Below are 14,216 nucleotides of genomic sequence, written 5' to 3'. Positions count from 1 at the left end.
GACATCGACATTCCCGAATCGCTTGAATATACCGCATTAATCAATTTATATCTTATAGATTCCTGAATTTGTTCGGTCCAATAATTTCGTCTAAAATCAATCTCGAAGTCAGCGAACGTAGTCCAGCCCTTCGAATACAAGTCCATAACCTTCCGAGCATGCCCCGAGATGCAACCTAACGCTATATCTATTTCGCGATCTAATCCATTTACCGCCCTTATATATTTCTTTAATCGTTTAAGAAAAACGATGGGGTTAGTGAATGGTTTTCCGTCGAAATTTGGTTTAGTTACTGACGGCTGTACAACATATAAATTCCGGGTCTCAGATAATGTACTTGTGCTCGCGGTTTCAAGATTCGACCCCTGCCTATCAGATTTTTCATTTTCATTAATCCCGTTCGACTCGTGTGAAGAGACGCTCGCGATTTCATTTGAACCGGTATTTGAATTTAACTGATGTAATTTTGCTTCGAACTCGGTGATTTTTTTCAAAATCAACTCTAATGTAGCATTCCCTAAGGTCGTTGTTTGTTCGCTCGATTCTACGGTACTAACATCGCTTTGCCCCGCACCTACTTGCTTTGTTCTACGTCCCTTCCTACCTGAAGACATCTTTTTTTTTCAATTTGACCCTATTTCTTTTACCTACCCAAGTGCCAACTTAAATTTTATTTGAATAACTTTCATAAGTCGCGAAGCCGTATTTTTAATACTAATATATTACTGATACTAATTGCAATCACATGTTTGGGTCTGCTTCGATTATATGTATTCTCAGAGTTTGAAAAAAATTAAGTCTGAGAAATAAGCAAGGAATAATAGCTCGATCTCTGTAGTATCTTCTGAAAACCTGTAAATTTTACATTTATAAGACATACAGCTTATTTCTGCTCTCCTGCTCCCCCTATACATAAATAAATGTAAATGTACAACATATAAATATAAAACAACATGCAGTGTGTCCTTAAAACTTATAATTTATAAATAGCAATGTAAGTTTATAAATTTTTCTCTCTCAAATACCCAATCACAATTTCTACGTTGTGTTATTTTTATGTTAATGTAAATCTAGTCATATCGTTATTTCGAATACGTATATAGATCCCTGGTCACTCGGCATCAATTTTCTGTGATGGTACGGTGTGATCGTCTATACTAGTGGTTAAGATTAGGCATTATGAAGAGATAAATAAGAAATAAACTCAGCTGAATTATAGAAACACCTAGGTATTTAAAGTCATGAGTTATTTACAAGTAATTAATTGGTACAGTACGTTGGGTGAACACGTAGACTTCTCGACCAGCTAACAGGTTTACACGGATTGAATTATAAAAAATTAATGTAAAATTTCAACTCCTCAAAATAGATATAATGAGTGGAGAGATTTGCTAATTTAGAACGTCCTGTTAGTGTGGAAAATCAGTTGATACGTGTATTTGCCTTATTTAGGCCATCGGTTTGAGACCAACCGGCATTCCTCAAGCACGGGGGGAGCCCTACACTGAAATCTCAGTCTTTTAGCATTGTTATCGGGGCACAGCACTTGGACTCTCCTATTTCGCTGCGAAGCGTTTTCAATTTGCCTAGGTACGGAAACCTAGGTTCTTTTCAATGAGCTCTGGGCTCGCCCCAAAACCATGGTATTTTTGTATATTTATATATTTGTTTGATTGATTGTCAATAAATTGGCCAATTTATTAGTTCGGAGAGTCCAGCTGTATAAAGACATGACGTGTTTGCTTTGTGCCGGAATCTCGCTGCTGGTACGTCACCAATCAACCATGTACCATAAAATATCAAGCAAAGAAATTACAAAGTACAGCAAAACTAGTATTTTTATCTTATCAAAACTCGGTGATTCACAAATTCAACTGGCGTCGGTTTTAACAGATGATGTTACCTAAAATGCTGTTTGGGAAAGATCGGTACACCATAAAAAAAAAGGTACCTACCTGCCTCGCCATCTGTCCTCCGGAGGCAGCGTGTATTCCATTGTCTCGTTCAGGGTATTTTAGTAGGTAGATGAAATTTAGCTGTTACTCGAAAGTATCCTCGACAAGGTCCCTTTAAGGTGTCTTTAGCCTGGGATTCGAACCCAGCCAACCCTATTATCTTTAGTAGTGGAGAGCATTCTTGGTATATTAGTACTAATCGTTTTGTGATAATAAAAGTATAAGGAAAAACCATCGTGAGAATTTCACATAATGGTATAAAATACCATATGATGAAGGTAAACTTGATCGAGAGTTCTCTATGAAGTCCGCGCTCAGTAGTGAGCCGGTGAAAGCTGTTCATGTTGATGAAGACGATGTTTATACCGCGGTAGCTAGTAGTTTATAGCACACCACCTTATTTTAGCTATTGAGTAATTTTTCTACCAAATCTATAATTGTAACGACAAGTGTCATTCCATCAGACTGCATTAGACTGCTAATTCAATTTTATTCCCTATTTAATGCTGAATAAGAGCTAGTATTATAAATAGGTGCACTGCTGAAAAAAAAAACCTAACCTAATTTTTACTTAATAATAGGAATTGTGATTGGTAAATAGGTCATATGAGAAAATCTTAATATTGGAGCTCAAGTTAGTTCGATACATGGTTTCTTCGTATCTTTGGCTTTGTTAATATTACAATACGATAGTCTAGCCTCCAAACAAATTGAATCTCCATTATTAAATGTCTAGGAAAATGTATCTAAATATAGCAAATAAAAGATGATAGTTATACCCAAGTGCATTTATTTCTGGTAAATAATTGTTTATTTACTCATACAGTTGAGTATTTAGAAAAAAAGAAGAGAAACTGAATTTATTATTTAGACTGGGAATTAAGTAACTTTATTACATTAATTAATTCCCGGCCGAATATTTGCTTCCTAAGCCATACTAATTATTGAAAGGGAAAAGCAAATATTCAAACAAAAAAACCCTTTCGGCTTTATATAATATTATGTACACCATTTTATCTAAAATACACACATGCCCACATAATCAATAGAGATATTATCTATAATTCTTACTTCTATAATAAAGTAAATTTTAAGGACACACATTATGCGTAAATTATAATATATTCATTATTTATTCTAGATATATTTGAATCCTAGTTCCACAAAGAGAAATGTCCCATTTCTATAATTTTGGATGCAAATCTAATAGTTATACACAATATTGTAACACCTCCTAATATCCAAATAATAATATCATCTCTAATTTAGTTTGTAAAATAATTCTTTACTCAAGATTTTTGGAACTGATTTTCAAATAATCTAGTTTAAAATTAAATGTAAATTAGTACATCACCATATATCAGCTTCTGCTGGTCCGGATACACACTATTTTATTCTATTTATAATTTACTATCATTAAACTACACAATTTCAATATATTTCTACACTTAATATTCACTGTTAGGCTCTACTGCACGTTGTGCCAGACCTCAATCGAATGTCCCCCTCGGTCCCCCAGTGTAGACTTAAAACGTCCACACGGATATCTTTGTCCACGCCCATGATCTGAAATGCAAAAAAAAACCCAGCGAAATTTCGGTTTCTGATTGGTTCACTCTTGCGCACAGAATTACCCTGGCTGATGGCTAATTGGCTGAAAATAAAATGTATTTCAAACTTCCCTTAATGGGCCGTACCTTTTACTTTCTCACGCCCTTGCCTTGTCTAGACCACTCTTATAACACGTGATTACAATTTTGTACACTTGTAGAGATTTCTAAGTTAAAATTTACGACTTTTATCTAATTTATGACCGACCCTAACGCAATTTAGCTTTAGAGCAATTTATTTTGCCCTTTTTGTTTTTTATACTTCCTTTCCTACAATTACTCAGAATCTTAACTAATTTATTTCTTTTCGTGCGAGATTTTTGTTTTTAAGAGCAAGGCTTCAAATTTCCGACAGTCATAAAACCGTATGACGGATGGCAAGGCCATCTCAAAGCACAACATAATATTGTAACCCTGGCAATAATGTACAGTGGGAATATAAAGTATCGACCTATTTGTCGCATGCTGCTAATAGGTCATGAGGGTAAATACTGTGGAGTTTCATTTTGTGCTGTGTACATAATGTAATTCCCTTCGTGTTGACTGGTAGTCAGAGAGCTATCATGCTAACAGAGCCTCTATCGGCTGAAATGAATATAATCAATCTGTTGGTATTTCGATAAATTGCTTGGCAAAGTTGTTACTTGTCAAAAATTTTAGGTCTTTTTTGACTAATAAAAAATTGTTAAGTAACAAATCGAATAATTACAAGTATAGATTTAATAATGATGAAATCCGTCGTAATTGAAGTGAAGCTTCTATCACCACGTGTCAAATTTCTGTAAATTGATATTCCATCCGCTGCGCTATTGTCTACGTATCCTTAGCCTTACTTTACTTTTATGCTAATTTCTTGCTAATTTATAGTAATTTTTATTTTGGCTATATTGTTTTATTAATGAAAAATCACAAATAAATATTTATTTATAATTCAAAAATGACTTTCAAGTAGGTATTCCAGGCTTAGGTAAGTACGACTGATTGGTATGGGTCGCATTTTTCACGTCCGTCGGGAAAGCTGCTCTATGTTATAACATCTCAATGACTAACTGCTCAAAGAAAACGCGCTCGTTTCAGCACTTTCAGCTAATATTGTAATTGTTTTGCCAACATACAAATTCTACATTCGCGAAAATTACATAATTTAACTGTTTATTGGTTGTGTCTTTGCTGAAAACTCGGCCTTACTTTTAATATTCTTGTTTATTAGCCCATAATAATCAATCTACCTACTTATGATTGATAAGTAGATTGATTATTTTATGTCGATAAGTTACCCAGCGCGACATTGTTAACCGTCAAAAAAGCTCGTCATGCATAAATTTTGAGATCTCACTAGCCATTTTTAACCCCCGACCCAAAAAGAGGGGTGTTATAAGTTTGACGTGTGTATCTGTGTATCTGTCTGTGCCATCGTAGCTCCTAAACTGATGAACCGATTTTAATATAGTTTTTTTGTTTGAAAGGTGGCTTGATCGAGAGTGTTCTTAGCTATAATCCAAGAAAATCGGTTCAGCCGTTAGAAAGTTATGAGCTCTTTTCTAGTTACTGCAACCTTCACTTGTCGGGGGTGTTATAAATTTTTAATTTACACTTGTCTATACTAATTTTGTGGTGTAGAATAAAAGAACATTCATTTATTATTAACTAGCCGATGCCCGCGGCTTCGCCCGCGTGGATTTAGGTTTTCGAAATCCCGTGGGAACTCTTTGATTTTCCGGGATAAAAAGTAGCCTATGTGCTAATCCAGGATACTATCTATCTCCATTCCGAATTTCAGCCAAATCCGTCCAGTGGTTTTTGCGTGAAGGAGTAACAAACATACACACACACACACACACACATACAAACTTTCGCTTTTATAATATTAGTGTGATTTTGGCCTTTAGTAGTAGTTCGTATACATTTGAGCAGTTTCAGTTTACTTTGAGTCGAGGCTGCTCAAATGAATAAGAAACTCTATACATTTAAACCTTTAAGTATAGTGAAGATGCGATGTGACCTCTGGGTAGGTACGTACTTAATTCTGTTCTTCACGTTTCCAGTAGACGTAACATAAACCGGATGGATTAGATTAGATTATATTTAGAGTCACGTGTTGCGTACTTAACGGCGGCGCGGCGGTCTCTCCGTCACACGCTCCATACTAACGAAGTTTTGTTCTCATTTGAATATTAACCAATCTATTATTTTGTTGACCTGTTCTAGAAACTAATAATTATAATATCTGCGGTTTGTCAAATTTCCGTAAGTAAAAATAATCAGTTTTAAAGTTGCACGGGTTCAAAGATTCTGGAAAAATTTTATCTGAAAATTCACAATCTGGAAAACCACAGACAAATCTTAGTTTCTAGAGCGTGTATACATTTAAAGTTTGATTGATTTATTATTGGAGCGCACTACGAATAAACACTTCTTAAAATGTAAGCGTAGCTACTAGCTAGGTATAACTACGCTAGACTTTTCTAGTTGAATAATTAACTCCGTCTTCCCCGATCCTCTTATAGATTCTGTTCACGGGAGGTTTTACAGTCACACATTAAGTGTTAATGGGCACACGACGGTATACGTGCATGCTTAGTGGCAGAAAGTAAATCTTTCTTATTTTCAAACAAAGTTATAATTCAAATAAAAAAAATAAAAAAAGTTATTCACTGTCCATGTTTAAACCCAATTAAGGACTTCATCTGTGTTAACGTTTGCTGGCGCGCGTGTTGTGCTTTTTTTAGAGTGTTTTTTTGTTAGAAGTGGCTGGTTTTTGTAGTCTGCTGGTGTTTATTGGTGGTGGAACTGACTGGGAAGTGCTCTAAAGGGGTGCCGCGTGTATGTCGGTGTGCGCCGGCACAGACGAAGTCCATATGTTTATACATATAGTTTCCCTAACTTGTAAATAACTGCAAACTTGACATTCGCTAATCAGTGTAAAACCAGACGACAGAAAAAAACCCATTAAAAGCAAAATAAAACCCGACAACGTTTTAAAAGCAGCTTTGTCTAGAAACGTTTATAGTCACTCTATAAACGTTTTGTCTTAAACATGCATAGAATATCATGTTTGCGATGAGTAGGCGAAGATGTAAAGTGCAGAGAATTCTCGGAGAACACCTATAAATAGACCCGGATGCAGTTGACACTTTGTTGGCAGTTTTACACGCTTCAAAGTGCATTTTAATTAAATCCACGTGGAAACTGGAAACAGGAAATTGTGTAGGGTAGAGACAATATTAATGATGCTGAAACCTTGTTAGGGATTGATCCGCTTGCCTATGCCTAGCGTAGATACAGGTGAGCTGTATTTTCTGTAAGCCCCACCGCATAATGTCCACCTACACATAGTTTTATCCTCAGTATGAGATTTTACTTCTCACCAATTTTGACAGTATTCGAGAGTTGAAACAAAATAACGTCAAAGTAAAGTGGACCTAAACCTCTTTGGCTTACAGTCAAAACTTCTGTGTAGCCAAAGATTTCATTTTCGCAACGTTTTAAAATCAATGGTAAAATCTGTAGCTTGTTTACGTCACCATCCATTTTCATTACCTATTGCGAAACCAACGCAACGTGAACTGCTACACGTGCTTTCATGGTAAGCTCGGCCATTTATTCTCTACCTAGCTACGTAATCAAAGTGTACCCAGTGAGCTTGGTATGATATTTTTAACCGACTTCCAAAAAAGGAGGAGGTTCTCAATTCGTCGGGATCTTTTTTTTTTTTTTTTTTTTTTTTTATTTTTTTTTTATATTTTTTATGTATGTTCCCCGATTACTCAAAGGCCCCTGGACCGATTTGGAAAATTTTTTTTTTGTTTGAAAGGGTATACTGTGCAGGTGGTCCCATATAAATTTGGTGAAGATCTGATGAATATCTTCGGAGATGGAGAACAGAACTCCTCAATGGATAAGAGCAAATTGCTCGCGATCACTGTAATAGCTTAGTAAACAGTAGGGTTTTAACTGGGCATAGCATATTATAGTACAGTGGGGCCACTAAAAATTGTGAAATAAAAAATTTTCAAAAGAAAAATAAAACCGACTTCAAAAACCAAAAACACTAAAAAGTAGAAAATAATTTTTGTTTAGCTACACATGTAATGTACCTAGGTATGAAGTCGGGCGAGCTTCACTCTTGGATTTCTAATTTTGTTTTAATATGCTCGCTCGACTTCATACCTAGGTACATTACATGTGTAGCTAAACAAAAATTATTTTCTACTTTTTAGTGTTTTTGGTTTTTGAAGTCGGTTTTATTTTTCTTTTGTACATCTCACTAACGTTGATAGAGTTCGGGAATCGAAATAAAATAACGTCAAAGTAAAATCTACCTAAAGATCCTTGATTTAAAGTCAAAACTTCAGCACAGCCAAAGATTTCATTTTCGCAACGATTCCACTTGAAGCACTATTCCATACAAATGACAGTGTCAAATATCTCAGTGGGCGTGAACCATTTTGAGTCAACAACCAATCACACACGAAACTATGCATGCGAATTGAATTTTAAATGTTTTTTGAACACATTTTGAATTACATGTCGATTGACTTTTTGAAAACATGTTGAAGTCATGTATAGGATTAAGTGACAGAGAGAGCACTATACTATTTTATTTCCATGGATAGGCTATAGCTGTAGGTATATAGACAAATCTGAGCATTAAAACAATAGAGTTAAGATTCATTCTACTTTAACACTGAAGTGTTTCGACTATCGAATTCTATCAACGTTGGAGATGTAAAATCCTATACTAGGCCTCCTGTAATGGACAATTTTACGTAGCACGAGGCCAGAGAGAGCTACGAGGCGTAGCGTCTTCGTAGGCTATTTGAAGGCTATTGTTATATTCAGAATGATGAGCATTGGTGATCGGCTGATCACGTGGACTTCTGTATTTGACACGTCTTTCTATCACAATGAATATTCTGAAAACAAGTGTAAATTAAAAATTTATAACACCCCCGACGATCCAAAGTATTTGAGTTTTCCAAAACATCATTTTCAAATAAATAATTATGTATTTAGGCAACGTCAATCTTGACAGCTTGACATTTGTCTATTGACATAATATTAAGAACCTAACGGTTATCTAACCTTCTTTTCTACAAGAAAACTAGAAAAGAGCTGATAACTCTTAAACGGCTGAACCAATTTTTTTAGATTATAGCTAAGAACACTCTCGATCAAGCCACCTTTCAAACAAAAAAAACTAAATTAAAATCGGTTCATTAGTTTAGGCGCTACGATGCCACAGACAGATACACAGATACACAGACACACAGATACACAGATACACACGTCAAACTTATAACACCCCTCTTTTTGGGTCGGGGGTTAATAATATGTCTTCTTTTGTAAGTAATTATTCAAAATTATAAAATACAAAATATTTTTATTCAATTAGACTTTTACAAGTACTATTGAATCGTCAAGAACATCTACCAATGGTTCGGAATGCTTTTCCTACCGAGAAGAACAAGCAAGAAATTCGGCGGTTGCTCTTTTCAAAGATTTGATATACATACATACAATATTATGCCATGTATAAAAGTAATTGAAGTCCCGCGCATTGCTGGAGCGAGCTGCAGGTATTTACCCACTTGTCGAAATTAGTTTTTCCTGGTATACTTTCTGTATAGTGAATCGGTGTGGTGTATTATTATCTTATAATTTCAGCTTTTAGTGGAATTTAATGCGGTTTTCAGTAAAAATGATGATCACAATTTTTCGGTATCATTTTTATAGGGAAGATTATAATTTATAGTATGAATATTAACCTATAAAAAATCGCTATGAATAATTATGTAATAATATACAATAACTGCAAAGACATAGCGAATCAATTACCCGTAGCACTTTATGTAGAAAGAAATGCAGCATTTCAAGATACTCCTACTATCATGCGATTAATGGTAGGGATTACGACTCTCAGCAATAAAAATTAGGTGCACAGAAAATTGTGTTATTTTACAATAAATATTTCACTTATTCCTCATCTATACTTATATTATAATGGGGTCGGGGAGGGTCGTTACTTGGATATAAATATCATTTAGGCTTTTCATTTTTATTTTTTTCTCGAAATTCTGATTATTTTCGTGAGATGAACTACAAAGGTTTTACCTAAGCGGTTTCAATAGAGAAAATTAGCTATTTCCATAATAGACGGCAATTTTCTTAAACTTGGCTTAGGTCAATATATTATCTTCAGGTCAGTTACAGTTCTTTCAAAGTTGTGACCTTAAGTAACTTTTTTCAAGAAATGCTTTATGTTTATCTCAAACTTTCCTTTAATTTAGGTTTTTTTTAAGTTTTTACAAGCCCTTTCTAAAATTGCGCAAACTTAAAATTTCTTAAGTTATATAAAAAGTTAAGGATTTATGATGGTATAGTATGGTAATGGCATGGTTATGTCTAATGATTTTCTTCATGAGGAAATGGTTAAACTGAATAATCGGTAAAACATTGGAAATGTATTCTGGATTAAGTATTTGGTTATGAAAACCATTGAGATAATAACAGGGGGTTTTATAGTAATGTGACTTTAAATATCCGGTATTTTAGTTTTCCAACACCAATTACCTAATAATATTATAATGGTTCAGCTTTTATCGAAAGATTATTATATTACAGTACTTTTTTTAATAATTGTAAATAATCTGCTTGCTTGTGACTACCATAAATACAACATGAAATTAAAATTCAAAATTAAGATTTTTAAGTATATAAAAGAAGTGCCTATAATATGCATGAGTGATGCAATATAGCTGGGTTTCCGGCATTATCCTTTCACATCTGCCTTTCCTGAACTTCAAGTAATGACATCAATACGGAATTTTCATCATAAGGGAAATCGACCGATGATATCATTAAACCCGCAATATTCTGTGGATAATGTCCTGTCAAATATCCTGAATGAGCGGCGTCGCGGCGCCTAGCCGGCGTCTAGTCGCCTCCGCACAGTTAGCCTCATTCCTTATTATACGAAACATCCATTTATCGATGGTAATGTTCATGGGACTTGGCATTTAACGATTGACGCCCATTTGAGCTACTAGCTAAGAAAATGTAGGACTTAATCTTCAATAATGCTGACGTGAATGAACTGTAGGATATTTATATTTTTACGGCCGAAATTCAATCTGACTGTAATCTTTCGATGAGTTGTTTTGCAAAAAATACCTACGTGATACCCATAGTACGAATTATCTGAAGTGATACCTACTCAGACAAATAACTTATCGATAGCCTGAAGATAGATTATTGAATATATTAATTTCAGCCGTTAGGATGTAAGGAGTCTGGATAAATACCCAACAGTGAGAATTCCATTTTCCATTCCATTCCAGAGCCTGTATGCGTCCAATGCTGGACAAAGGCCTTTCCAAGAGAGAGAATGCAACAACCAATTTACTTTTACATATTTTGACTAAGTACCTATTACCTGTCATGGTGGCCTTCACGTTGACCGTGTGATTGTGATTAGTTTTGGTGCACTTATCGGCATAGCGGATGTTAAATTCTCAACGGCGATGGCTAAGAATTTAAACAATCATTGCTAAATAAAACCTGCACAACACCACACTTTCATTAACAACGCAAACGTGTAAATGGATTCTAATATGCTATTGCTATAGTGTAGTGTAGGATTATAGCTTAGAAGTTAAGTAGGTACATGTGTGTGAGGTGATCCATATGAGGTGAAACACGATGACGTCACTGAAGCATGGAGTCAACCTGAGCCGGCGTGCGTGCAGGCAGCGCGTTACCCTGCTGGCTGCTGGGATACTCATTGCAGCCACTTCCGCCAACCCGATTGAAGTAAGTAGACATTTTTTTTTTGTCTTCTATACTAATATTATAAAGAGGAAACCTTTGTATTTTTGTATTTTTGTATGTTTGTATTGAATAGGCTCAAAAACTACTGGACCGATTTCAAAATTTCTTTTACCATTACTTAGAGGGATTCTTCCGAATCCGTATAGGCTATATTTTATCCCGGAAAATAGATAGGATTTTTCGTGGTAGTGAAAATTGTGGAGTAAGGCGTCGAAAAAACTGCCGTACGTTAACGATTCTCGCGAACGCTGCCTAAATGGTTAGAGATGTATGGTTGACTTCTATAGAAAAGTTGTAGAACTCAATAATGCCTACAAAAAAGTCCGCGATAGTATAAACCAAACATTTATATTTTAGCCATTATAACCACTTTTCCATTAGTTTTACGATAAATTATAACTTTGACTTGCACCCGTGCGAAGCCGGGGCGAGCCGCTAGTATCATATAAAGATGTAGCGAGTGCCGGAGATGTGGTATGGACATAATAATGTCTCCTTCGTGGACTATTTAATCACCATCTTCATTATTCAATAACCAATAACTACTGAGCATGGGTCTGCTACCAGTATTTACCAGGGTTCAGCCATAATCCACCGCGCTGCCCAAGCGTGGATTGACAGACTTCACACGCCTCTGAGAACTCCTCTGAGATTATAAAGAACTCTCAGGCATGCAGGTTTCCTCACGATGTTTTCCTTCACAGTTAAGGCATTTGATATTGGTTGCATACTGAATTTGTTTCGTAAGTTTCATCGAGTAATGTGCGGTCAGTAACTACAAATCAATAGAAGGTTATATAGGTACCTTTTTAGTATGGGAAAAAGTTTTCTCTAAACCCGATTGGACTGGTTCAGGTATCAGACGTGGTTGAGTTATAACCCCTTCTAAAACGTTAACTAAGTACAATAACTCTATAAAAGCCCTCTAAAAATATAAAATTAAGTAGGTAATATATAAGTATAATATCGTGGAACAGTGCTCTTTGTAGCTAAAGCTAAACCGTTGTTTTCTCCAAAGCTTATTAGTATACAATCCGATTCTTCGCGGAATAGTACTGCAATACTAAAATTGTAGTTGCATTACCAAGATGCAACGCTAAGCTGATTTATTTGCGCGAAACGCTCGTGTAACCAGAGGAGGTAAAACAAGAAAATTGCATTTAAATCTGCTGGAAATAGCTCAAAGAATTAAGAAAATCGTGAATGCAAAACCTTTCGAATGGCAGGCTATACCCACCAAGAAATTGAACTTTCCGTTAGACTCTTTACGCATTACATTTGAATTCAGTCCGAATCTGTGAATTTTCAATCCCAATAGCCGTAAGGAAGGCAGGTATACTCAGTAAGCATTAACAATAACTTGAAAAGTTACAGAAAATCAGTCGAGAAAGTAAAATAGTAAAAGTAAGAAAAGTCTGTCGTGACGTATGTAATGTAGTAGCTAACCTACATTAGTTTACATAGAAAACCTATTTTTCTTCATACTTACGTCACAAGACTTCCTTGAAGGCAGGCGTAGAAGGACTCTACGCTTTTAGTGCACTCTACTTAGTACGAATGTAGTCCGCCTTTTAAATGTTATGTTGATGCTACTATAATATGCGACTGTAAAATTGAAAGCTAAGTTTGCACTTTTGAAAAACTCTCAAGTAATACTTGTTTGTTAAAGTAAAAATGTTAAATAAGTATGTTGAAAATTGTAGACTTTCTGACCCACCCATAACCATACGTAGGTAGGAGAATGAAAATAGTGTTCTCAACGAATATTCTTGTTTATTTCCCTACAGTGTGGTGACTAGAATTAGCCCTCGAATACGATCTCATGCTGGTAAATGACAATACAATTCTAATACTCGTAGAAACAAGCTACGCTAGCTGGCTACGTGGTATTCCGCGTGGCTTTGCTGACGACACCGATTTGCCAGTAGGGATGTAACCACCCAAAGCTGCAGTCTCCCACTGGACAAGAAATTCCCTATATTGTTGATTGACCCATATGGTAATAGTAATTACCTACGATGTTCAGAGTTGTAGAGTGATCTATGGTAAAAAAACTGGTAAGTACGGGTGTCTCTCCCGTAGCATCTGTGGTGGCATTGTAAAGAGCCATATTTTTCAAAACAGTTAACTGTTTCAATTACATAATTATTTTATTTTGTCCAGATAGAATTTCCGTATCTATAATTACTCTAAAAAAATTCTGATGTGCAGTTAGAAACGTACCTATTGCTTCAACATTAAAATTTTAAAATGTATCTAAGCATAATGATAAAAATACTTACACTTAGATATAAATAATTCAATTTATTCATAATCTATTGATATACAAGTGTAAATTAAAAATTTATAACACCCCCGACGATCCAAAGTATCTGAGTTTTCCAAAACATCATTTTCAAATAAATAATTATGTATTTAGGCAACGTCCATCTTGACAGCTTGACATTTGTCTATTGACATAATATTATGAACCTAACGGTTATCTAACCTTCTTTTCTACAAGAAAACTAGAAAAGAGCTGATAACTCTTAAACGGCTGAACCAATTTTTTTAGATTATAGCTAAGAACACTCTCGATCAAGCCACCTTTCAAACAAAAAAAACTAAATAAAAAACGGTTCATTCGTTTAGGCGCTACGATGCCACAGACAGATACACAGATACACACGTCAAACTTATAACACCCCTCTTTTTGGGTCGGGGGTTAAAAATCATTCAGTGAAAAAACTAGTAGTCCGTCAAAAATGCTCAGTGAATAAAAGACCCCTCATTTTCTTCATTTCGGAAACATGCTCGAAAAAGAATGAAAGACTCTCCCTAC

The 14,216-nt window shown here is 35.2% G+C and overlaps 1 protein-coding gene across 7 annotated transcripts in view; it reads left to right on the top strand.

Annotated features, from left to right (window-relative positions):
- LOC123868286 (sodium/hydrogen exchanger 3) overlaps positions 1–14,216 on the top strand; it is a 53,714-nt gene that overhangs the window by 17,980 nt on the left and 21,518 nt on the right. For 6 of the 7 annotated variants that reach the window (XM_045910731.1, XM_045910730.1, XM_045910733.1 and 3 more), the window contains exon 2: positions 11,043–11,377. In XM_045910731.1, the coding sequence (XP_045766687.1) occupies positions 11,267–11,377 (111 nt within the window). In that variant the 5' untranslated portion in view covers positions 11,043–11,266. The remainder of the gene's footprint in view (positions 1–11,042; positions 11,378–14,216) is intronic. The other variant, XM_045910732.1, reaches the window with a different exon arrangement.

This window comes from Maniola jurtina, chromosome 9 (genome assembly GCF_905333055.1).
Source record: "Maniola jurtina chromosome 9, ilManJurt1.1, whole genome shotgun sequence".
Taxonomy (NCBI): domain Eukaryota; kingdom Metazoa; phylum Arthropoda; class Insecta; order Lepidoptera; family Nymphalidae; genus Maniola; species Maniola jurtina.
The sequence above is the reverse complement of the archived record's forward strand: the minus strand, read 5'-3'. Positions and strand labels throughout refer to the sequence as shown.